Source organism: Protopterus annectens, chromosome 10.part0 (genome assembly GCF_019279795.1).
Source record: "Protopterus annectens isolate FY-2018-M chromosome 10.part0, PAN1.0, whole genome shotgun sequence".
In the NCBI taxonomy this organism is placed as follows: domain Eukaryota; kingdom Metazoa; phylum Chordata; order Ceratodontiformes; family Protopteridae; genus Protopterus; species Protopterus annectens.
The window spans coordinates 1,080,488,512-1,080,516,086 of NC_056744.1; the positions used below are offsets into that span (position 1 = coordinate 1,080,488,512).

General features: G+C 42.2%; 1 protein-coding gene across 1 annotated transcript in view; it reads left to right on the forward strand.

Moving 5' to 3' along the window:
- Positions 1 to 27,575, forward strand: part of EFCAB14 (EF-hand calcium binding domain 14) — a 664,702-nt gene that overhangs the window by 495,152 nt on the left and 141,975 nt on the right. The window contains exon 7 of the mRNA XM_044085823.1: positions 25,141 to 25,252. Coding sequence (XP_043941758.1) covers positions 25,141 to 25,252 — 112 coding nt within the window. The remainder of the gene's footprint in view (positions 1 to 25,140; positions 25,253 to 27,575) is intronic.

Below are 27,575 nucleotides of genomic sequence, written 5' to 3' on the forward strand. Positions count from 1 at the left end.
GCACTTCAGGTTCTGTGCCTAAGAAACATATGCTTAAAATGGCAGAAGATTTAATTACTATGATTAGAGGCTCTATGCCCTCCTGATAAGAGGCCTAGGGTGGAGCCTGAGTTTGAGAGTTTTGAACAGTGTTCAGAGGCTTCTGAGTCTTCTCTTGGGAAGAATTGCAGGAGTATCCTCCTTATTCTGATTCTGATGTGGATGATTCCACTCCTACAGCTTCTCCTCCTGAGGATTTCTCATTTTCAGAGACTCTGCATTCCATGAGGGAGCACTTTAAATGGGAAGGCCAAGATTACTCTGATTCCAGGAAAGGCTTAGGAATTCTTATTTTTACCCCAGCATAGGCCCTTAGCTATACCTCCTGTGTTGAATGTGGTGGAAGATGTTTTGCAGAGGCTTCCCTGAACCCTGATTCTTTGCCTCCTGCCCCTGTTAAACCTGATAGGTACTATAGGGTGCCTGAAGCTCATAAGTATCTGTTTAAGAGTCCTAGGGCAGACCCGAAACTGTTTCTCAGGGGCCTAATGTTAAGGCCTCTGTTGTTAAAAATCCTGTTCCCACGGATAAAGAGGCAAGGGCTTTGGATAGGTGGGGAAAGAAAGTGTATACTTCTTCCACTTTAGCCATGAGAGCGTTGAATTGTCAGTTTCACATGCTAAAATATCAAAATTATCTCCTTTCACAATTGAAATCTAAGGTGGATGCTTTGGCGGAAGGTATAGAGTGTAAAGAGTTGCTGGATTTAGTTCATGTGTCTGAACAAGTGGGTAAGCATTCTTTGCAATGTGGTTTTGATGCTGTGCAGGCCTCCTCGAGGGTGGCTGCCACTAGTTCTGTTCTTCGCAGGCATGCCTGGTTGAGGGATCAGAATTTAGCAGAGCATGTTAAGTCTAGGATTTTGGATGCTCCTTTACAGTCTGATGTGTTATTTGGTTCGCCTGTGGAAGCAGTTTTAAAGAAAATGGAGGACAAAGCTAAGTCTATGCAAACTGTTAAAGATATTTTGCAGGTGCAGCCACCGAAGTTTAGTAGAAATTGGCCTACTAAGGGATGGACATATCCTGCTTATGATTCCCAGTCTAGGGGTAGGTCTAGACGTGGTAGAGGCAGAGCTCAAGGTTCTTTTAGGCCTACAACAGGGGGTTCACCTGCTCAGACTTCTGGTGAGGGCAGGGGTCAGTACTTTCGTAAACAGACCCAATGACCTGCCTTTTCAGCTGCCAGTAGATTCTCGTCTGGCAGCTCCTTTGGGAGGAAGACTGTCTCTTTTCAAAGAAAATTGGGATTTAATCACTCAAGACAGATGGGTGTTGAATATCATTCACCACGGTTACAGGTTTTATTTCCATACATTGCCCCTTTCAAAGGCATGCCAGACGTTCCCCTCCACAAAGGAAAGAGGCTCACAAGCAAATTTCTCTGTTACTCCAAATAGGGGCCATTCAGCCAGTCCCTGTACCAGAAAGGGGCCTAGGATTTTATTCTCGCCTGTTCCTAGTACCAAAGAAGGGGAACACGTGGAGACCAATTTTGGATTTATCTATCCTCAACACTTATCTGGACATTCCCAAGTTCAAGATGTTGGCGTTACAACAGCTTTTACCTCTACTGGGCAAAGATCATTGGATGGTAACTTTAGATCTCAAGGAAGCTTACCTTCATGTGCCTATAAGACTAAGTTGCAGGAAGTATCTGCGTTTTCGAGCTGGAAATTCTCATTATCAGTTCTCTGCATTGCCCTTTGGCTTATCTACTGCAGAGTATTCACAAAGGTTCTGGCTCCAGTGATAGCTTACTTCAGGTTAAAAGGAATTCAAATCTATCCTTACTTGGACGACTGCCTGATTCTGGCTCAAGAAAAGGAAGACCTTCTACAGCATCTGGAATATGTCATAGCAGTGCTAAGATGCCTAGGGTATTCTGTGAACGAAATAAAGTCCAGTCTAGTACCCTCTCAAGACATGTGCTTTCTGGGTGTGAGACTGAATACAGCAGCCCAGATGGCCTTTTAACCCCGGACAAACAACAGAATCTTTCCAGTTACTTCCATCAACTATCTCTTCAGTCCGGGCTGACTGCAAGGACAGTCCTTCAAGCCTTAGGGTTCATGGCATCTTGTATTCTGGTGCTTCCCAATGCCAAATTGCATATGAGGAAGCTACAATGGTATCTCAAAATGTATGGACACAGCACTGCCAGGATTTGGACACTGTCATTCAGATAATACCTTGCATTCAAAGGAATTTTGTGGTGGGCTCAGGAATGTCACCTAAACAAGGGACTCTCTGTGACCCGGCCAGAGGCGAGTCAGATTCTAACGACAGATGCCTCAGACATTGCTTGGGGAGCTCATCTAAATGGAAAGTGGATACAAGACAAGTGGCCTGCCAGACTACAGCATCTACATATCAACATGAAGGAGATGTTAGCAGTCCAGTTTGCATTAATGGCTTTCAAGGAGTTACTTCTTCCAGGGCAGGTGTTGATTCTAACAGACAACACAACTGTCATGTGGTACATCAACAAACAAGGGGAACACATTCTTACCCATTGTGCAGGCAAGCAATGATTTTATGGGAGACTGCTAAGCTTGCAACTAACTCTTCAGGCAAGGTTTCTGCCGGGAGCACAGAACTCCTTAGCAGATGTGTTAAGCAGACAAATCATGGATCCCCACAAGTGGAAACTGGATCTTCATGTATTTCAAAAGTTGACAGTGTCCTGGGAACTCAGACATAGATCTGTTCGCTTCTCCACTAAACCACCAGCTGCCAAAGTTTTGCACAAAGAGGTTTCATCACACAGCTTGGAAAGTGGATGCTCTTTCTTTCAGTTGGAAAAATCTTCATGTGTATGCGTTTCCACCTCTGCCTCTTCTTCCAAAGGTGCTTCTAAAGGTCAGACAAGACAAGCCAAGGATGATTTTAATAGCTCCAGATTGGCCTCGCAGCACTGGTACCCATTATTGAGGAGTCTGGTAAAGAAGCCTCCATGGCCTTTACCCTTGATTCCGCACCTGTTGTCCCAGAGAGATGGTCACCTGCTCAATGTCAAGCTTCACTCTCTTCATCTAACAGCCTGGCATATTCTGTTTTGAAAGACAGCAGGTCTCAACTTCCTCAACAAGTTTTAAATGTGATTATGGAAGCCAGGAGACCTAGTACAAGGAAAGTGTCGCAGAAAAATGGAAGAGATTTTTATTTTGGAGTGCAGCAAACAATTTGGAGATTTCTGAGCCAAATTTGAGTGTGGCTCTTCAATATCTTACTGAGTTACTGGACAAAGGTTTGTCTTTCTCTTCCATTAAGATTCATGCTGCAGCAATTTCAGCTCACTATGATTGTGACCCACCATTGTTTTCATCCTTTGTTCAAGCAGTTTCTTAGAGGGGCAAAGAATATAAGACCCCCACGTAGAGCTCCTACTCCTGCTTGGGATCTCAATTTTGTGTTGGAAAAACTTACTCTACAACCTTTTGAGCCTGTGGCTACTGCTGACTTGAAATACTTGTCATGGAAGACTGCTTTCTTGTTGGCTATTACTTCTGCAAGAAGGGTGTCTGAGTTGCAGGCCCTTATGGCAGTAGAGCCCTTTTGATTTTCCATAAGGATAGGGTATCATTACGTACTAATCCTTCCTTTATGCCTAAGGTGGTTTCTAGTGTGGCTTTAAACCAAACTATTCATTTGCCTACTTTCTATGCAGATCCCCAAAATAAGGGGAAAAGATTTTGCACACTTTAGATGTACATAGGCAGTCATGCTATTATATAGCAGGACAGGACTTTCAGGCAGTCTCAGCAATTGTTTGTTTCTTTTGCTTTGAGTTCTCAGGGCAAGCCCCTGTGTCTAAAACTATTTCAAGTGTGGGTGGGGTTGCATTTCATTTTTGTTACTCCCATCATACAAGGAGATTCCAGCTGGGATTAGGCCTCGTCCCACTAGGCTTTCCACTTTAGCTACTGCATTTGAGGGGGTAGGCAAGGAAGTTTATTTTGGAGGCAGCTACTGGAGTTCAGTGCATACTTTCAAGCACATTCACCTTCCTCTCTAAATCTGGGGCTGGTTTGGTTTTGCCAATTTGGCTTTTTAAGGCATGTTGACAGCTCCGCCTGGATTTGCCAGCCTCCCTTACCTCTGCTTTGGGATTCTACCCAATGGTTGGGACTGCAGCAATGTGGAATGAAGAACATAGTACAGTTTTGTACCTATAAATGTAGATGTTGGATCCACATTGCTGCATCAACCTCCTCTCTTCCCTCTGTGTTTAGGGGTGGTGGTGTGGGTTAGGCTATATTCTTGTGCATTTGTATATATTGTATATATGTTTGGTGCAGGGTTTTTGTTGGTGTTTGGTTGGGCCTTGTCTTTTAGGGTCTTCTGACATCTGGGGCAAGAAAAGACTGAGGATATGACGTCGGTCATGCGCATTAGTACCCTGACGTCCTGGCGTCAGTCTAATTGACCGACGCCAGCCATATACTTTGGTATGACTGGACAGCGGACTACCCAATGGTTAGGACTGCAGCAATGTGGATCCTCGAACATCTACATTTATGGTAGGTACAAAACTGTACTTTGCTTGAGCAGATTATTATTGAGAGCCTCCACGAATGTTTTTGTGTTTCTGTGTGGATTTTGGTGGTGTAGATTTAGTGCGACTATGTGATGAGTGTGGTGTGGTGCAAGTGTTTACCTTCTCCTCTCGACTGTCAAGTTCAGTATTGACTGGAGACAGCTTTACCTCCAGTTTGGCTAGATAAGTGCATCTCTCACAGGTTGTAGTGTTGGGTGGTAGGAGGAGAGGATTGTCTGTGTACATCATGCAATTTCTACATTGCCCCAAGATGCCCAGATTCATGAGATAGACAGAAGAGAACACTGGGAGCTGACCCTTGGACATGCCTGAATAAAAAAGTATTTTCCTCTAGATAAGTGAGGAAAGTGAGTACAAGAGCTGTTTTTCTCGAAGCAAGTGAGGAAAGTAAGTATCAAAACTGTTTTCCTCTAGGTAATGAGGAAGGGTGAGTGCTGTAGTAATTAGTAGGTTATTTAGTGCTTACAAGTTCTGAACAAGTGCTGATCACGAATAAGCAAATTCAAGTGCTAAAACTAAGGATCTGTGTCTGGACTGAACTAGTTACAGGAAAGGGGGGAAACAAGTGCAAATGTGGGCTTTTAAATCAGAAAGTTGAGAGGGATGGAAAAACTGCCCAAACGGCCAATAACTACAATTTCTGGGCCAGAACCACTCCTTATGTGGTAGATAGGTTACCTAGTGTTTACCACTCCCACTGATAAGCTAGAAGGCTACCCTCCAACACAGAAAGCTTGGGGGGGGGGGGCTCAGAAGCTTACATACAGTCCTGGATACAGCAAATCTGAATCTGGACTACACTAGTTACAGGAAAGATTTTTTTTTTGTTTTTTTTTTCTTTTATATACAGAAAAGTAGCTAAAACAGCAGTCAAAGCAATTCAAATGCAGTGCAAGCTAGCACACTTGAGTATGTAGCAATGTTAGACCAAACAGTTTAAAAAATGCAATTAAATTAAAAATGACTAAAATCAAGTGCAGAAGGAGTCTATTAGGTAGAATGAGGTAAAGCGATGGGACTGTGGAGTGTGCACCAAATAGACCAGCAAGGCAGCAAGGAGTTCCAATATATTTATTTCAGTACTTAAACAGACTAGTTTCGGCAGAGAGCCTTCTTCAGTGTAAGACAGTACAGTCAAGTTCCTTTTTCTCATCAGTTTAAATACATAGCATGAGCCAATGAAAATTGAGCTCATGAATATTATAAAAGTGAAAAAAAATTTTTTACTTAGTAGTTTTGACAATCAAATATACAGTGGGTAACACTTATATAAAGTCAAATCCTGACAGAGAACATGACAACCATGAATAGATGTATACAAATAATCTGACATATTGATAATGCAATAAAATATAACTATAGCCATATATTTTATATATCAAAACACTAAATATGAAACAGAATTAATTCAACTAGTGGTAATAATGGTAATACAATGTATCGATAACTTAATTTAAATTAAAAAACCCAACCACCTATGTCAAAATAGGTGCTATTGAGCAGGCTGGGTGATCGACATGTCCTGAGTATAGAACTATCACCAACAATTGTGAAAACAAATAAAATTAAAATAAAAAAAAAAAAAAACAAAAAAAACATAAACATCCGAAAAGGAGAATGAGGGATGAATTAATATCATGTGACTGTGTATATATGAAAAATGTGTAGTTTGCTGTGAAAAAACCATGTTATTGAATAAATTGAATAAATACATATTATACAAATATTCCACCTAGTTAAACTCGCTATTATTAATATAAAACAACTATATACCATATATAGTACCAACCGCCCATACCATGGTACCAACTACAAATGAGCCCATATGGCTCAGTGTCCTGAACAATTTTCCCATGCTCAAATGTAAAAGGTATATGTTTTGTTGATTAATGATAAAAAAAATGCTTAATATGAGATATATCAAACTAAGTTAATAATATCAAATTGGTCAACATTAAAGTGTTAATAGCTTTATTAGATAAATCTAATAAATGATCATAGTAATCCAATATTTCTTTATTCCACCGTATTCAACAACTTACATCCAATAACCCATCTCCACCTTAACACAACTTAACAATGAAGCTAAATTTATTCGATCAATATCAATGAAGCTAAATTTGATAGGAGGGGGTTTTCCTTGTGGTTTTTTACTGGTCATGTTTATGGTTTTAATATCACTCCGATGTTCATTCATCCTGGATCTGAGAGCTCTAGAGGTTTGACCTACATAGAATGCCCCACAGTGACAAGAGGCAGGTACACCACCCAATCGCTGCATTACCAAAGATCTTAATATCAAATATTCTACTGGTATTACGACTGGAGAACTCCTTGGATTTAAGCATATGTGGGCAGGAACCACAATGACCACAGGGAAATGAACCAAACAGTTCATCACCATGAAGTGTCAGTTGTTTATAAATAGTACCCCCACTTGCCATGTGTTTGAAATGTGACAAGTAGGAGCCTAGGGTTTTACCCCGTTTGTATGAAAAAAGACATCGTGGTCCCAAAATACTTCGCAGCTTGTCATTGGCCAGTAGAATATTCCAATGTTTATTTATTAATAAATTAAATCCAAGGAGTTCTCCAGTCGTAATACCAGTAGAATATTTGATATTAAGATCTTTGGTAATTGCAGCAGCGATTGGGTGGTGTACCTTGCCTCTTGTCACTGTGGGGCATTCTATGTAGGTCAAACCTCTAGAGCTCTCAGATCCAGGATGAATGAACATCGGAGTGATATTAAAAACCATAAGGAGACCAGTGCCCTATATCAACATACGTGCAAACACCCTCAGGCCAAATTTAGCTTCATTGTTGTGATGCGTTTCTGGAGACAGAACAAATAAGCAAGGTTGGCATGGGTTATTGGATCGAAAAGAGAAATATTGGATTACTACATTGGGGGTTTATTTCATCCGGTCTAAATGATCATTTATAGGAGAATATGGTTATCTTCTAATAACAATGTTGACAATTGATATTAAGCTCTTAGTCACATTTATCTCAAGAAACAATCTGGTTTTATACATTTGAGCAAATAACACAAATATACCTTTGTTCGGTATGGATGGATCTGTGTTCAGAGGACACTGAGCCATATGGGCTCATTTTAGTACTAACCACCATGGTATGGTTGTTTATATGTATAATATAGTTAGCGACTAGGTGGACAATCCCAATATTTGTAGGAACAGTATTTATTCAATATATGCTGGTTTTTGACTAGCAACTACACATGTTTTCTTTCACATACTCATACAGTCACATGATATTACCCGAATTCATCCCCTCATTTTCAGCTTCGGATGTTATGTTTTCTTGTGTTTTTTATCTTTTATTTTTACTTTTTATATGTTTCAGTTTCACTGTTGTTGGTGATAGTTCTATACTCAGGACATGTCGATCACCCAGCCTGCTCAATAGCACCTATTTTGACATAGGTGGCCTGGGTTATTTAAGCCAATTTAACATAAGTATTCGATACATTGTATTACCACTAGTGTTATTGACGAATTCTTGTTCAATATTTAGTGCTTGTGATATAAAAATATATGGCTATAGTTATATTTTATTGCATTATCATTATGTCAGATTATTTGTATACATCTATTCATGGTTGTCATGTTCTCTGTCCAGGATTGACTGCTTTATAAGTGTTACCCACTGTATATTTGATTGTCAAAACTACTAAGTTAAAATTTGTTTTCACTTTCATTAATATTCATGAGCTCAATTTTTCATTGGCTCATGCTATGTATTTAAACTGATGAGAAAAAGGAACTTGACTGTACTGTCTTACACTGAAGAAGGCTCTCTGCCGAAACTAGTCTGTTTAAGTACTGAAATAAATATATTGGAACTCCTTGCTGCCTTGCTGGTCTATTTGGTGCTTTCTACTTGGTTTGGACCGTGCATTCCCCCGTGCATAGGATTTGGTCTGTACTGTGGAGTGTGCCCCAGTTCAAATCTACAGTGGGGGCGGGCAACTGCAAAAGCATCCAAATTTAAACCTACACCTTCAGCAGAGATCTGAAAAACTATACAATGAAGCAAAAGTAACAGTGCGCAACTCTGAAGTCAGCCAGCAATGATATAAAATTAGTCAAACAACAATTACCAGTACCCAACTCTGAAGTGCCAGAAAAATATACTCAGCTCTGTATATCTCCAGATACTTTGAAGAGCACTCTGTCAGGACATAGGAAGGCTCCAGCAATGACTTTCAAGGGAGAAATCCACAGCTCACTCTTTTCTACAGTTGTTGGGTTCCATGGCAGCCTCCATCACCATTGTACCCCTGGCCAGGTTTCACATGAGGCTTCTACAATGGCTACTGCTCACCCACTGGTATCCCTTTCAGTACCCTGTTTCAGCCAAGATTTGGGTAACTCACAGGTGCAAACAGGATTTAAATTGGTGGATGGCCCACAACCCATCACAATGGTCTCGCCCCTTCTCCCCCCAACAGCCCAAGGCTACAGTGACCACGGACACCTCCCTGATGGGGTTGGGGGGCTATGTCAGAGACAGACAGTCCAAGGTACTTGGTCCGAAATGGAGGCCCATCTGCATATAAATGTTCTAGTGCTGAGGGCGGTGCTTCTGGCATTGCAAGCATTCCATCCCCTGCTGCCATCTGGGACTATTGGGATACAATCAGACAACATGGCGGTGGTCTGGTACATCAACAAAGAGGGCGGAACCAAATCTTACCCACTCTGTGAGAGGCCATGAGGATATGGCATTGGGTGATGGCTACCAACCGTTTTCTTCTAGCATCGCACATTCCCGGAGTTCCAACATGATAGCAGATACTCTCAGCAGGTGCATTCTTCAACCTTACGAGTGGTCCCTGAATCCCATGATAACGGCGGAGATCTTCCACTGCTGGGGCTGTCATTGCTGCGACCTCTTTGTGTCCTCGACCAACTACAAATGCAGCAACTGTTTTGCCCTGATTTCCCCCTCTGGCACAGTCACCCAGGGATGCTCTAGTCTACGATTGGCCCTCGGGTCTACTTTATGCATTTCCACCTCTCCCCCTCATTACCCAGTTTCTGAAGAAAGCCCGCCAGTTGAAGAGCAAAGTAATCCTCATAGCACCATATTGGCCTCGTCAGATTTGGTTCCCCTTCCTTTGGCCTCACCTGCTGGATCAACCGTGGATTCTCCACCCAACCCCGGGGTTGGGTGGATTCTCCACCCAACCCCGGGGTTGATCGCCCATCCGCAGAATCTGATTCACCCCAACTTGAACAGCCTGAAGCTCACAGCTTGGCTTCTCCAATTCCCTTGATTGCCAGGCAGAATGATCTTTCTTTGCCAGTACGTGACATTCTTATTGCATCTCATAAGTTTTCCACCAGAATTACATATCTCAGCAAGTGGAAAAGATTTACCTTTTGGCTGAAAGAAAAACAGGTAGATCCTTTTTCAGCACCAGTGTCGATAGTACTGGGGTATCTAGCCACCCTATTTCAATCCGGTCTATCTGCCTCTACCATTAGAGTTCATTTGGCTGCAATATCTAATTTCCATGATGGTGTCCAAGACTCCTCTCTTATGTCACACAAGTTATGCAAGACTTTCATAAAAGGTGTGAATCATCTAAAACCCCCTGTTAGAGAACCTACTCAACCATGGGACCTGTCATTAGTCCTACAAGCTTTGACAATGCCACCTTTCAAACCAGATTCTTCTTATGACCTCAAATATTTGTCATGAAAAACCTTGTTTTTGGTCACCATTACTTCTGCCAGACGTATCTCTGAGCTTCAAGCCTTATGCATCAAGAGTCAATATTTGATTTTTCATAGAGATAGAGTGTCATTGAGAACTAATCCTTCCTTTCTGCCAAAAATGATCTCTGAAATGTCCATTAATCAAACCATTGAATTGCCAGTTTTCTTCCCCAATCATTCAAACAAAGGAGAGTATTGCCTACATACCCTAGATATTCACAGGCAAATTTGCTTCTACTTGAACAGGATTAAGGCCTCTCGTAAATCAGACCAGTTATTTTTGGCCTATTCTGGACCTAGATTAGGATGTGCTGTTGCTAAGGTCACATTGGCTAAATGGTTGAAAGACTGGGTGACCTTCATTTATAGACAACGTAATATTCCATTACCTACTACCATAAAGGCTCATTCTCGGTGGCAACTTCTGCTGCCTTCCATGCCAGAGCTTCTTTACATGACATTTGTGCAGCTGCAACTTCGGCTACCCCTTATAACTTCATCAGTCTTTACAAATTGGATTTGGCCTCCAGGGGAAGAGCATCTTTTGGTTTTATGGTGCTCAGGAATGTCCTTCCATGAGAGCCTCCCAGGAATAAAGGTAGCTGGGGACTCTGTCTCACATGTAAGGAATGAACGAGGATTAACAATATCAGATAAAGAAGTTTTGTCTTACCATAACGTTCCATCTGTATTGTTGATCCTCGTTCAGTCATCACAACCCTCCCTCCTTCCCCTTCCTGTGGCTTCTAGTGGATCTCACCATCCAGTTCTATTAGGTCATATGACCAGAGGTAGCCTCTACCTTCTTTTGACTTGCAAACTCAGTCTGAAGTAACATGGAGAGGGGAATTCTGGGTAAGAGTTTTTAGCTCGAGAGTTTGTAGTTGATGCGAGCTTGGAAGATGGCCAGCTCGGTTCCGAGGGTCGGAACCGATACCCACACGTAATGACTGAACGAGGATCAACAATACAGATGGAACGTTATGGTAAGACATAACTTCTTTTTCTTGGAGATCCATTTTAGATCTATCTCATCTCAACACCTTCCTGAATGTACCTACCTTCCATATGTTAACTCTTCAGACCTTGTTCCCTCTTATTCTGCCGCAAGCCTACTTGACTTCCTTGGCTATCAAAGATGCATGCTTACACATTCCCATCCACACTGACTGTAGTAAGTTCTTACATTTCTCTGTGGCGTCCTGGCATTTTCAGTTCTCTGCCTTGCCCTTTGTATTTTCTACTGCGCCAAGGGTATTTACAAAATGCCTAGCCCCTGTGATTGCCTACTGCAGGTTTCAAGACATCCAAGTTTTCCCTTACCTAGAGGATCTCCTCTTTATGGCAACCTCCCCATAGATCCTAGAGCAGAACATCCTGTTTGCCATTTCTCTTCTACAACTTCTGGGATTCACCATAAACCACAAAAAAGTCCGTTCTCACCCCATCTCAGGATTGCATCTTCCTGGGGTGCAGAATACAGGCAGATCTCATGAGGGTCTCTCTTCCTCCTCAGAAGGCACAGGACCTCACTTCCTACATCAAAAACTTTCTTTCTCTTGACCACATTTCAGCCATAGAGTTCCTCAGGGTTTTGGGATTCATGGCATTCAGTATTCCAATGCTACCTTTGGCAAAACTTCACATGAGAAAACTCCAGTAGTTCTTAAAGTCAGTTTGGATGCAGCATTCGCATCCTCTGGACTTTCCAATTTCTCTCATCCCCTGTCTGAAGAGGGAACTACAGTGGTGGATCCAATAAGTGTCTCTCAACCCAGGTCTCCCCTTGCATCCTCTGCCACCAGTCAAGGAGCTGTTCACAGACACTTCAGATGTGGGCTGGGGGGCAGCTTTCAGAAACATGAAAGCACAAGGGATATGGTCCCCTCTCAACAAAGGGAACATATCAGTGTAAAGGAGATAATGACACTGCTATTAGCCATTCAGACCTTTCATCCTCTCTTCCTCCCAGGACCTTCAGAACTGTTCGCAAACAATATGACGGTCCTCTGGCATTTGAACAAGTGTGTGTGTGTGTGGGGGGGCAAATCCTACCTACTATGCAGGCTGGCACTCCAGATTTAGGAGCTGGAAGTAAAATGTAAGGTGACTGTTCAGGCAGTGTACATTCCAGCCAGTCAAAATTGTGTGGCAGATACCTTGAGCAGGTCCCTGACAGAGTCCACTAGTGGGGTATACCTTAAGTTGATCTCCTTGCTTCCCCCATGAACAGACAACTTCCACAGTTTTGTGCCAGAGTTCCACACCCTCTGGTCTGGAAGGTAGACACCCTTTCATCCTCTTGGAAGGGGATGTTTCTGTATGTATCCCCCCTCTGATCATTCAGCAGGGCAACCCAAAATCTTACTGGTGACTCCCTTTTGGCCAAGACAGCATTAGTTCCCTCTTCTCCTGCATTTAGCCAAGGGCAATCACCACAAGTTACCTCACAGGGTGAACTTTCTCACACAGGACAAAGGAACAATGATCCATCCTCACTCGTCTACCCCCAGTTGACTCTGTGGGTGATAGGGTTTTAATTCCTTTCAGACACCTCTTCTCTGAGGATGTGCTAAGGTTCCTGCAAGAGGCCAGGAAACCCAATATCATAAAATCTTACCTATCCCGGTGGAAGAGATTTTCATTTTGGTGTTTCTCACAAAACCAGGATCCACTGTCAGTGGAAGTCCCCTTGCTTCTACCCTGTTTGTATGAATTGCTCAATGCTGGCTTAGCATACTCATCAGTCTAGGCCCACATGTCCACTATTTCTGTCTGCCTGCCTCTAACCCCACCCCCACCTAGCAGATTTGAGGCTAAACAATTTCTTAAAGGCGTTCTTCACGTTAGACCTTTCAGGAAACCTATCCTTCCTCCCTGAGATCTTAAATTTTCTACTCGAAAATTGTACTTAAAAAGCTGACTCTCCCCCCTTTTGAGCCAGCTTCACCAGCATTCCTACAACACTGCTCCTAGAAAAATGTACTTCTCCTAGCTATAATTTCTGCCAGACGTGTCTGAGCTCCAGGCCATAATGGCCTCTCCTCCCTTTTTGGTTTTCTATATGTCTTTATAGACAGGGTGTCTTTGTGTAGCAACCCTTCTTTTATGCCCAAGGTAGTCAGTGAATTGTCACTCAGCAAATCCATTCATTTGCCCACCTTTTTCACTCTGGATGTGCATAGGCAACTTAGATTTTACTTAGACAAGACCAGCCCACCTTTTTCACTCTGGATGTGCATAGGCAACTTAGATTTTACTTAGACAAGACCAGCAATCAGTCAGGAAATCAGACCAGCTTTTTGTCTCCTATCATCCCAGGGCTATGGGATTGCCTGTTTTCAAGAAGACTATTTCTAAGGCTATTTCTTTCTGTTATGTGAAGTATGGTAAGACCCTTGCTTCTTCTGTAAAGGCCCATTTCACTAGGGCTGTAGCTTCATCAGGTGCCTTTTTCAAGGGGTTAGATACTAGCTCTATTCTTGGAAGTGGTTACATGGACTTCTGTGCATACCTTCACCAAACATTACAAATTAGATGGGATTTCTAATTCTAGGGCAGGTTTTGCCAAAGCCATACTCCATGGCTTCCTGGAGAGCTGAACTGCTTCTTCCTCCACCCTCTCCTCATGAGCTTTTGTACTCTCCTTCTTGTAAAGAATACTACAACAGATGAATAGAAGGACATAGAGTAGTTGTGTAAAATTGTACCACAACAATAGATATCCTTCTCTTCTCTGCTGCAGTATTCCAATCACTCCCTCCTTCCCCTTGGTTGTTTGGCTCTTTACCTTGGATGGTCATAACCTACTTTCCTTAGGCTGACTTTCCTCCTGAGGCATTAATTCCTCAGGTGGGTGCATGCGTACATCACTTTTATGGCCGACTTATGAGAGCAGCATATGTGCGATGTACCACACACCCTACAGTAGTGAAAGACTTTTGTATATGGCCAGCGTCAGGTCACCTATGGCAGAGAACTCCCTTATGTAAAGAGTACTGCAACATAAAAGAGAAGGATAATCTATCATTATGGTAAGATTTTACACAACTATTCTTTCTTGCACCATTGCTAAACTTTCTGCTAGCTTTTCAGATGTAGTTACTTGATGACCAGTCACCCATCTTTGAACATAGAACAACATTATTCCCATTGTTTTTGAATCCACATACTTAGGCCTTACTCTTGACTCCTTCCTCAACTTCAACATACATACTGACAATGTTTTCAGTAAAGTATTATTACAACTGAAATAGCTGTTTAGAATTTCACACTTTCTCTCTCCTGCACCATGTATTTCACGTTGTAAAAATGTACTTATTCCAAATCTGGAATAGCAGTTGCTATAACGTATCCCTCAGTCTGCTTACTGCACTCACAGGTTCTAAACAGCAGAAAGGAAAATGTGCAGACTTGCATTACTTGCAGACCCTCATGTGCATCATTGCAACCCCCTTGAGACTCTAAACTGGATACCCGTCACTTGAAGGATTAATCTATCTCTTAGGTGCGCTGATGTATAAAATTCTAATTGAAAGCTACTGCCCTCATTTGAAGAGAGAACTCCCTCTCAGACAAAAGGCATACTGCCTCAGAAATAGTCACAAAAATGAAATCTCTTTAAGTAGGTCTCTTTTTAAAATCATGATAGATTTTGAAAAGGCACATTCTGCTATGGAAGAGCCTCCCGCCAGATATGAATCCAAAATACTATTCCGGACTTTAAATTGTCCCTAACAGAACATCTCCACAATTAAATAACATGTAAGTGCTACAGGGATAGTGGTTAGCAGAAAAACATTGCACAGACTAAGCAATTTTTTTTTTCAGAACGGTAATCCCTACTGTTAACGTATGTACTGAATATAGTTAACTGTAATACATGTACTAAATAGAGTGTAACAAATATAGTAATATCATACTTTAGCAGAACTGCTGAACAGAGTGTAACCAATATCAACATGATCTGAAGAAGAAATTTGATGAAAGCACTCATCTCTACAATAAAACCTTTGAAAAGAAGCCTTTGCATTGCTGATGTTTGGATTTTACCAGAGACTTTTACAGTATACTAAGCATTATATAGTTGCCATATGTCAGGAAGTTTTCCTGACAGGCAGGAAATCAGGCTGTCTATCATGAAATCCCGAAATCAGGTTTTCTGTCAAGAAATCATGTTACGATGAGTAACTTAAAGGTATTTTGAATCATTCTGCAAACTAACAAATTCCTGAAATATGTTTCCTAATATGTTTATTGTTTCACTTGGATTGCTTATCTGCATTAAATACAATCACTGTTGTGGTTCATGTATATACATATATATGTGTGTATGTACGTTTGGGGGCAGGTTTGAAGTGTATATAAGTATACATAAGAGTAACAAGTTGACCATAATTTATTTCATTTTCCATCGCAGTCAAATATCAGCATTGCAGACAGTAAGCAGCTGTCTTTGTTGGCCTGTGGAGGATGTGTGGGAAAGGAACAAATTGTTGGCACAGTGAGTAGTGTTGCTATCTCACAATGCGTATCTCTGAGATGTTCTTCGTGTTTCACTGTTGAAGTCATTACATTTGGGTAATCTGCTGGCAGGTTGCCCTCAGTCGGCCTGATTAACAAAGTCTTAGGTCCTGCTTCAGTTGCTGTCCCTTCTTCCATGACGTCAGGTCTTCAAGGGTATAAAACATGCAGCGACACCATTACATCAGTCTGTCTTTATTTCTTGCCGCATGGTGCACAAAGCAGAAGCAGTTCGCAAGTGCCTGTTGGCCGACTCCTGAAATTTTTGTTTTCAAGTTTCAGATCTGAAGTCTTAAACTAAAAAGCTAAGTACCCCGTTGCGGAAACTTTTTCTTGCTCCTTACCGATGTCAGTAAAAGTTAATAATTGCATTACTTGTGGGAAGTAAATACTTCATAAGGATTTTCATTTGTACTGTATTCCTTGCCTAGGCCCCGACCACAACGTACCTTGCTGTCGGTTTTGTGCTTTATTTAATTAACGCACTATCAAAAGTCGGTACATTTTTGCTTCTAAATATTTTGGCTCACGCTTTAATTATCCATAAATGCCGTCTGTTAGCAATCCGACTACCGGAATCCCTAAAAAAAGCAAAGAAAAAGACAGAGACAGGTCGTTGAGGTCCAAAACTGCCGACGACACTTCTCTTAAGCCAGTCGCCAGTTCGCCGGTACTCAGTGAGACGCTTTCGCAGCCCCTGATACCCACTACTTCTGATTCGCAGGCCTCTACTGAGACCCATTCGGAGTCCAGTATGCCACAAGATGCTTCAGTTATGGGACCCGTGAATGTCTCTACCTTGGATGGGTCCGGAGCCGCTGTGCAGGCACCGGCTTCTGAGGGTGTTTTCAGGCCTACAGATTTGTATATTAGATCGACGCTTTCTTCAAAACTAAGGCCAAAATCTTGACCTATGCCTAAAAAACCAACGCCTGGGCCACATGTGCAGGCCCCTATGCCTAAAAAACAAATGATCAAAATGGCTGAAGATTTAATGACTCTGATCAGGGGAAGCCAACCCCCCCACTTCTAAGAGGCCTAGGCAAGACATTGATTATGAATCTTCTGAACAGGATTCTATTTCTTCTGACTCTCCTAATGACCAGGAATTGTCTATACCTACTTATGAGGACTCTGATGCTGAAGATTCCATTCCTTCTGCTTCTCCCCCTGAGGATTTTTCTTTTGGGGAAAATTTACATACCTTAAGGGAACATTTCCACTGGGAAAGTCACAATTTCTCTGAATCTAAAAAGAGACTTAGGGATTTTCTTCTTCTTCCTCAGCATAGGCCTTTGGCTATACCTCCTGTTCTAGACATTGTTGATTGTTTTTTCAGAATCTAGTATGGCTCCTGATTCTCTACCTCCGGCTCCTTGTAAGCCAGACAGATACTACAGGGTTCCTGACTCCCACAAATTTCTTTTCAAAAATCCTGTTGCAGATCCTGAAACCATTTCTCAGGGTCCCAAGGGCATTAAGGCTTCTACTGCTAAAAATCCTACCCCTTCTGATAGAGATTCCAGGGCGCTGGATAGGTGGAGTAAGAATGTTTACACTTCTGCAACCTTGGCAATCAGGGCTTTAAACTGTCAATTTCATATGCTAAAATATCAACCGCATGTCATGGGACTGCTTAAACAGAAAATGATGTTAATTTCTGACTGTGTGGAAAACAAAGATTTACAGGATTTATTGCATTCAGCTGAACAAGTTGGAAAACATACTTTGTAATGTGGTTTTGATTCTTTGGAGGCCTCTTGCAGGGCTGCCTAACTGGGTTTGTGCTAAGAAGGCATGCTTGGCTCAAAGAGAAAAATCTGCCTGATCATGTTAAAGCAAAATTGTTGGAAGCTCCTTTACAACAGGACCGTCTCTTTGGTAATAAGGCTGAAGAAGTTTTAAAAAAGATGGAAGATAAAGCTAAATCTATGCAAACTGTGAAATATTTCTTACAATGCAACCTCCAAGATTTAGAAGGCACTGGCCTACTAAGAACTGGTCCTTTCTAGTTCCTTCGAGAGCCACTCAAGTCAAACCCAGACATTCCAAAGGCTCCAGGTTTCAGTCACAAGGGACTTTCAGAACAAAACAATGGGGTGCCTCCTCTTCCAAATCTGGAAACAACAAGACACCTCCCTATGGTAAGTAGTCTCAATGACTTCCCTTTACACTTACCAAACACTTACCTTATAGCAGCCCCTTTGGGGGGAAAGCTGGCTCTTCATGCAAGAAACTGGCAACTTATAACCCAGGACAAATGGGTTTTAAATATAGTATCCGAGGGTACAGATTTCATTTCCACACGTTGCTAATTCCAAACGGATGGCCAGACCTGCCCCCAAATCAGTGGGCAGAGGCCCAGAAACAAGTACTTTCCCTCATGAGCATGGGGGCTATTCAACCAGTACCAGAAGAGGAAAAGGGACAAGGTTTCTATTCAAGACTTTTCCTGGTACCCAGAAAAGACAAATCATGGTGTCCAATTCTGGACTTATCTACACTAAACACCTTTCTGGACATTCCAAAATTCAAGATGCTGACTCTTTACCAGTTACTTCCTATGCTCTAGATTTTAAAGAGGCTTACCTGCATATCCCAATCAGGGAATCTTGCAGAAGATACCTCCGCTTCAAAGCAGGCTACTTGCATTACCAGTTCTCTGCACTGCCCTTTGGCTTATCTACTGCGCCCAGGGTCTTTACAAAGTGCCTGGCTCCAGTAATTGCATTTTTCAGGCAAAGAAATATTCAAATATATCCATACCTGGGCGATTGTCTAATTCGGGCAGAAAGCAAGGACACTCTTCTAAACCATCTGGCATTTGTCTAGGGTACACTATAAACGAAAATAAATCACAACTGGTACCCTCTCAAAAAATTACATTCCTGGGTGCAAGCTTGAATACAACTGCCCAGATGGCTTTCCTTACGCCAGAGAAGAAAATTAATTTGGTGACTTACTTCAAACAGGTGGCCACAAAAACCCTGCTTTCTGCCAGGCAAATACTGCAAGCCATGAACCCTCCTGCATTCTTCTAATTCCATATGCAAGACTGCATATGAGGAAACTTCAGTGGTACTTAAAAAGTCTATGGAGTCAGCATTGTCACAGCCTGGAAACAATGATTCCTATCGTTCCTTGCCTGCAACTAGAGTTCCTATGGTGGACAGAGGCCTGCCACCAAAACAAGGGACTGTCATTCACACCACCCCTTGCCGCCCAAACCCTAACTACAGAAGCATCATACTATGCTTGGGGGGGCACATCTGGCAGGGAAGTGCATTCAGGGCAAATGTTGCCCAAATCAAATGCACCTTCATATCAATCAAAAAGAAATGCTAGCCATACAAAATGCACTGACAGCCTTCAAGGACTACCTTCATCCAGGACAATTAATGATAAAGACAGACAACACCATGGTTTTGTGGTACATAAACAAGCAGGAGGGTACACACTCCTACCCCCTTTGCAGACTAGCAATGGCATTGTGGAACACTGCCCTGACCTGTCAAGTACAACTACAAGCTCAATTCCTGCCAGGAAAGCTGAATACTCTGGCAGACGAATTAAGCAGAAATCTCATGGACCCACACGAATGGAAATTGGAACCACGGATTTTCAACATGTTGACACACAAATGGGGGAGCCCAGACATAGATCTTTTTGCCTCACCCCACAACTATTAGCTGGACAAATTTTGCACAAGAACTCATCACAAAAAAGCCTGGAAATTGAATGCTCTATCCTTCAGCTGGAAAAAACTATCAGTCTATGCCTTTCCCCCTCTGCCTTTGCTCTCCAAAGTTCTACTAAAAGTCAAACAAGACAAACCAAAAATGATTTTGATTGCTCCAGACTGGCCTCGCCAACACTGGTACCCACTCCTTCGCAATGTGTCACACCTTCCACCGTGGCACCTGCCTCAGACACCTTACTTACTGTCTCAGCAGAACAACCAAATTCTGCACACACAGCTCCAAATTTTGAATCTTGCAGCATGGCTAATCACCTAAATTCACCCTTAGCATCCCTCAGCAAACCTGTGATGGATGTCATCTTGGAGGCGAGAAGGCCTAGTACTAGAAAATCTTATGCTGACAAATGGAAAAGATTCTGTGCCTGGAATCGGTCTCAAGGGATAAGCACAGCAGTAACCAACATTCCTCCGATTTTGCAATACTTAACTGAAATGCTTCACAAGGGTCTGTCCTTTTCTTCCATAAAAATCCATGCCTCAGCTATTTCAGCTCATTACAACACAGAACTTCCCCTCTTCTCTCATCCTCTGCTAAAGCAGTATCGCAGAGGGGCCAAAAACTTGAACACCCAGGAGAGCTCCAACCCCTGCCTGGGACCTTAATTTTGTATTGGAAAAGCTCACTGTCCCTCCTTTCGAGCCAGCTGCTACTGCAGACTTAAAACTTCTCTCCTGGAAAACAGCTTTACTTTTAGCAGTCACTTCAGCTGGAAGGATTTCTGAATTGCAGGCTCTTATGGCAGTGGAACCTTTCATCATTTTTCATGCGGACAAGGTATCTCTCAGGACCAATCCATCCTTCATACCTAAGGTGGTATCCAGTGTGGCTCTCAATCAGACCATTCATTTGCCAACTTTCCTTCCCAATCCACAGAACAAGGGGGAGCAGATTCTGCATTCATTGGATGTATACAGACAACTTAGATTTTACTTAAACAGGACAAAATTTCAAAGAAAATCTGAACAACTGCTGGTGGCATTTGCTGCAGGGGCAGAGGGAAAGACTATTTCAAAGCAAACCACTTCCAAATGGATAAGCCATTGTATTCATTTCTGCTATATGCGCCATGGAAAAACTATCCCCCAGGGGATCAGATCCCATTCCACCAGGGCTGCATCTACTTCTACAGCCTTTCTCAGAGGTGTTCCTATCAGGGACATTCTAGAAGCTGCTACCTGGAGCTCAGTTCATACGTTCACCAAACATTATCATTTACCACTTTTCTCTAAATCCAGAGCTGCCTTTGCCACTGCTGTCCTGCAGGGTCTTATAGCTGGTCCTAATGCTTTATAATTCCCTCCACCCAACCATAGCTTTGGGAATCTACCCAGATGTAATGACTGCAACAGTGAAACATGAAGAACATAGTGCAGTTGTGTACACTTACCATAAATGTAGATGTTTGAGTGTATTCACTGTTGCAGTCCTGGTTACCCTCCCTCCAGCCCCCTATTTTTCTCTGGCTATACCTCTACTTTCTTTCACTATGCTTAAAAGCCCTTTTGGTGTATTTGCTTTTGGGATTGGAGGTATATTTTTTGTGTTTTTAATTTTATTTGCTCCCTGTGTGGGGGGCACCTGACATCTGGGGCAAGACAAACTCATGTATTGGCGTCGGCTGCATGTTTTATACCCCTGACGACCTGACGTCATGGAAGAAGGGACAGCAACTGACGCAGGACCCAAGACTTTGTTAATCAGGCCGACTGAGGGCAACCTGCCAGCAGATTACCCAAATGTAATGACTGCAACAGTGAATACACTCGAACATCTACATTTATGGTAAGTGTACACAACTGTACTTTCTTGCCTGTGGCTCCAGTTATATGAAGTATGCATGCCCTCCTTGCCTCTTCTCTTTCTGTATTTTATTCAGATGATCTTATTACCTCCAACATCCCAAATGCATGTTGCAGCTGAATTGATGTTCTTCCAGTTTGCCAGTAGATAGCATGGTGTGCCTGTGTGTGTGTGCCTGTGTGTGTGTGTGTGCCTGTGTGTGTGTGTGTGTGTGTGTGTGTGTGTGCCTGTGTGTGTGTGCCTGTGTTTGTGTGCGCGCGTGTATGTGCCTGTGTTTGTGTGTGTGTGTGTGTGTGTGTGTGTGTGTGTGTGTGTGTGTGTGTGTGTGTGTGTGTAAAAAGTAATACTGGTAACTGGTAGGCGTATGCATCAATCTCCTAGGTAACAAAAAAAATAGGGCATAAAATACATCAGAGAACATTTAGAACCTTCTGGAGTCCATCATTCTTGTCTGGATATGTGACTTAGTAGGGTCTTCTGCATGGGGCCCCACATAGTCTAAAACTGACCCCACTCAGAGATGGGCACAGATTGCCATAGTTAGTGTGGAGGCTCAGGATACTGTGGTCATTATTTTTTTTTTAATTTTTCCACACAGTAGAACATCAAAGGTATGCACAGAAGGTCATTCTACTTGTATGTTAGCTTGGGCAGTGTGGTCATCAAAAATCATACCTCAGAGGTATGCAAACAAGGTCACTGTAACTTATCTAGGGCCACTATACTGTGTAGAAGCAACAAATTGGAATGAATTAATGTGGGTGCTTTTTTTGCTTCACTTTCTTCACAATTGAAATCAGATTTATATACAGGTGGCAGTCTTCTGGGGGTAGGGGAAAGGAGGCATGCTGTATATGTACAGCTGACAGCAATATGTTGTAATATGTTGCTGTGCTGTATTTGTTTTTAAGCCTTAATCATTGTGTGACTTCAAAAGGCTACACTGGAGGTGTCTATTTTTTGTGTTCAGTGCTGAGGAGGCATGATGTGACAGCAGTACCTTGAAATATAGGACTATGCCCATTTGTCCTTTCATTTTCAATCCAATATAATGATGAGGGGGTACACAGAAAGTGAATATCTTTTTCGGGGAGTAACATTCCACTTATGTTGGGTTGATGATGCCATAAGAAGTGTGAAACACGCATGTCCACAGCTAGTGGGGTTTGACTTTATTAGCCTGAATCTGTACATAAATAGACTTAAAAAGAAACAAGTCATGGACATTCAGAATTGCCATATAGCTAAAACACCTGGTGTCCTTAAAGGGTCATTTTCATATATCCCATGTTGCCTTTAATTCAAGAGGTTTAAGGAATCACACAGTGGAAAGTCTAGCCTTGCTCGATTTTATTTTTGGTTTTACTGATTGTTTTTTTTCTGCTTGATCTTTGTCCTTACTAGAAATTCAGGTAAGACAGTGCAACAAAAAGTTTTTTTTTCACTGTTGGCGTGAAACAGCATTCATATTCTGAACTTCTCGTGAAAAGGCAGTTCTCCTGTACATTTTTACTTCATTGTGAGAATAAGCAGAATTGGCATTTAATGTAGTCTTCCTGTTCTGAAGGTGTCTAAAACTGTTTCAGGTGATGTGCAACCTAGAGATCTTAAGCCATGGCTTCTTTAAACGGTCCTTTCCTTGAGGGAATTTCACATTATCCTTTCAGCAGGTGTCAAAGTATTCATTTGCTATCCTAACAAAACAAACTTGAAAATGTTTTCCTTTTGAGCAGAGACTAGGATGTGTCAGATGTCCCTAGGTCGTACATCTGCATGACGTCAGCTCATATGCATTGGGGTATGTAGACAGTATGAGCATGGATTCTCAGACTGTCGCACTGCCAGCCTGAGCGCAGGTCATGCATCTGTTGGACTGTTCGCTGTTTGGTCCGTGGTACCTTTACTTTGAACTTTTAAGTGCCCCATTGGGGTACCTTCCTTTTTATCTTACGATATTTGGTGAAAGTTGTAGATGTCAGCTAGGAGGGGTAAGTGCAAGTGCAGTAGGCAGATTCCACACAAGGACATGTGTAGGACGTCTCTTTTTTGTCTAGGCCTAGAACACAATCACAAATCTTGCTCAAGTCTGTCAGTCATCCATTCCAAAAGTCCTTAAGTCTTGGCTTTCTACTATAAACACCTTTCTCAAGTCCCAGCATCTTAAATGCTTGGCCCAGTCCAAGATAGCATACTCCACATCCTCTGATGTCCGTCTGTCATAAAAAAATGAAGAGGCCTCACATGAATCCACAATCCAACATTTCTGTCTCTGATGGTACCTCCTGTGGTTGCAGAACCTATGGTATGTCAGGCTACTGCACAGTTGCCTTATACCAAGACCCCTGTCTGAGTCCGGCTGCTGATGCCTTGCAGACTGCCAGAACATCCAAGGTACTGCATCTCATCATTTCTGAAGGACTGCATGGCATCCCTCAAATTAAGCTGGGGAAGAGATCCCAGGCTCTCAGATCTCATCCAGGCAGATGTTATACTTAAAAGGAAAAAAAGCAGAAGACTAAGTATGTGTCCTGCCCCATAGCAACTTGGGAGAAGGCGTGGATAGATTTCTCACAGGGGTTGTTTAAAACTTATGTCTTTGAAACCCCACTCCTTTGGGTCTTCACATCCACATGCTACTCCTAAAAAAAATACGTGGTTTCATGATGAAACACTTTAAATGGCAATCCATGCAGATCTCTGATGTTCCAGTTCCTAAGAGGACGAGACAGGTTTTACAGGGTCTGATGACCTTAAATATTTATGTAAGAATGTCTAAGCACCAAATGCAGAGCTTACTTTTGCAGGCCATGCAGATTGCCAGACACTGCATTAAATGCAGTTACAATGTTGTGGATGCTTCTTTTAGGACAGCTGCCACTGGATCTGTTATCTGCAGGTATGCATGGCTTCACAGTTGACCAATACCTGAGAATTTCAGATCAAAAATTTTAGACCCGCCCTTGTACAAAGACTTGCAGTTTGGCCCTCAGGCAGCCAGTCCACAAAACTCTACTAGACCAGTTCAAGACCATGAAAGATTGCAGAAAGATCCTACTGTCCTCAGTTCCTAGATTCCATAGGAAGTACCCAGGCAGTCCCCCGCCCAGCCTCATACCAGTCTTTTTCAAAGACTATTGCTCTCCCTGGCCATGTGGGAAGCTGTTACCACAGACAAGTGGGTCCTGTCCATCATCATCACAGAGGGCTATGCCATGTCTTTGGAAAATATTCCCCTCTGAAAGGCATGCCACATCATCAAAACAAAATATCCCTTCTGGCTCCCATTATTCAAGACCTTTTGAATCAGGACACCATTGAGCAAATACCAAAGGACTTTAAGGGGAAAAGATTTTACTCCAGGATTTTCCTAATCCAAAGAAAAGAGGGGCAATGGAGACCCATACTAGACGTGTCTATCCTGAACACGTATCTGAAGGTACTGTCTTTCAAAATGCTCTCTCTTCAGACCATGCTACGTTTCATCCTATCACAGGCTTTCTTAATGTCATTAACTCTGAAGGACAACTACTTTCTGGTTTTCTTGTAAAAAATAAATGGGTTAAAATTTTACATTGTTGAATTTCTGAGCAATTTAATTGTTTAAAATGAAGACATATGCAGTGCACAATGTGATTTTTTTAAATTGAAAAGCATTTAAAACACTGTTGTAAAATAATTTGAAGTAATGTTTTATTTTATATATCCAGAATCAAAATGACATGGACTATCAAGATGCTGAATTGAAGGAAAAATTGCAGCTATTCAGTGCCCTTGCAGATCAACCTAGTGGTGAAAAAATTCATAATGGCCTCCATACCGGTAAGATTTTGTACTGCTGACCTAAATGTTGTCCCTAGACACTGAAAAGTAGTTTGCTGTCATCATGACATTCAGTATAGGAGCACTTTACCTCTACATTTTCTTAGTTTTAATGCAAGTGTGCTTAGGATACTGAAAATGAAAAAGAAATTTCAGTAGTATTTAAAAAGACTGGTCTGACCAGTTTCAGCCATAACCAGTTAATGAGGGCAAGGGTAAATTTATTATATGCATGGACATTTTTTAGTACAACTAGTGACCATGTTTTTGGAAGATGACAGGAACCCAGAGTACCTAGAAAAAACAGTGTAGTCTTGGGGAAAACATGTAGAACTCCATACAGGCATTGAATGAAGGTCAGAATTGGGTGCTAGGCACTGGAACTATAAGGCAGAGGTCTTAATCACTGTACCAGTGTGCTGCAACCTCCATACTGACTTCCCTGCATACCAGCATCCAGAGCATGAGTACATCTAGCCAGCTGATGTGGAGCCCTCTGTTGAAGATTTAGTGGTAGTAGTTGGTAGACAAGGAGGCTACATGCCTGGTGTCCCCAGGGTAAAGTGAGACCGTATAAATACCACTGAGTATACTGTCTCCGATCTTATTGCACAACTTGCGCACATGAAGTTGTTCCATGTGTTGGACACATGCATGTTTAACTTTCACCATGTTTATAACAGGATAAATTGACTTTGAGGCCTTTTGCAGTGAGTAGCATTGGATTCCTTCCTTAGATATCTCCAGGTTAACACAAATCTGAAATTTTCTCTAGCTGCTATACTTGCAGATGCTTCGTTTTCCAGCTGACACATGTAGTTATGCAGTATACCACATTTGAAGAACTTGTTCTAGCATCTTTATTCCTTCCTGTTGCTTACCCATTTAGGGTTTCTCATTCCTAACATTCATCATTTGACGCCTAAAAATGCCAAAGCCTTTCAAGTATTCTTGTGTTTGATTTTCACCTGCATTGCGAAGGAAAAGGAGTATGGTGTGTAGCATTGCTGCAAGTTCTAGTGCATCAGCGCAGCCAACTACAGGGAATGCAGAAAAAATTGCATTTATTTTCAGGATAGGTTTGTAGGTTAATAGGTAGTCACTAGGCATGCAGAAAAGGAGAAAACATAGCCCTGTTTCTGCAACTACACCAGAGCACTGTCTGCTTAAGTGACTTGTTCAGTCATGCAGTTAGCAAACAGAGGCTAAGAGATCTGAACCATGGACTGGAGAAAGCAGGTCATGGAAGGCAAGAGAATCCAATCATTTAGATACTGATCAAAACCAACTCTCATAAGTCTACTGGCAAAGCATCCTTGCTTTCCTTATGATTTGTAAGCTTTCCCTCAGCTAGTGAGTGATAATGCCTGCACCCATCATTGACCAACTAGAAAATGATTGCTGTAAGTACAACCCTGGCAGTCACTTTGAGAAATGTCTCTCATGGTGTCTGCTTTAACTCTTTCACATTTGAGCATCCAGAGCATGAGTGCAGCTAATCCACTTATGTAGAGTGAACTCTCAAGTTCCCCAAAAATGCCTTGGGATCAAAGAGTCTACATGTTGTATTGATCAGGGTCAAAGGAGGCTTACTGGGTAGAGTCATGGAGTTTCCCATAGGCATTCCTTCACTACTTGAGCCCATCAGAATTCCCCAGACATGGTTGTGCTCTAGTAAAACTTACCTTGCTGATTCAGGACTATAACTTTAAGAAATGTAGTTTGATGTGCATGCCAAGCTGCGTGTAGGAAATGCCTTTCATGACTCAGCACAGTCTCTGCCATGCAGTTGTAGTGCCAGTACCAGATTGTCAGGCACTTGGCAGCAGCCTTTTGCACCTGGTAAACCCTGTCCACCTCCTTCTGGAGCTAGATGAATGGAAGCTTTTCTTTGTCTCTGACATTCCTTGAAAGGAGGTTCTGAGGATTTAGAGGTCATTGTTAAGTAAGACAAATGAAAACAGTGAAACTGCCCTATCTCAAATTACCTTCTTTACAGAAACCTCACAGGATTATGTTGTCTGCTAAGGAATGGCATGTTACTTCTGCTTCTTTCCCTCAAAAATGCCTTAATTAGTATGTAGCAAGAACGATGAGGAACCCTGGGATATTTCAACTGCACCCCTCCCAAGCTTGTTATGCAGGTTGCCATGTGTATTGGCCTGGAAGCACAACTAAATATGCTTCCAAGGCAACTATCCTTACTCTGAACCCTTATAACAGCGGAGTGAAATACTGGCTAAGCATCACTGAGCAAGTATCTCAGAATTCCTGTGTAATTTCTTTGGTCCATCATAGGTATTAAAATGTCATATCACCTTTT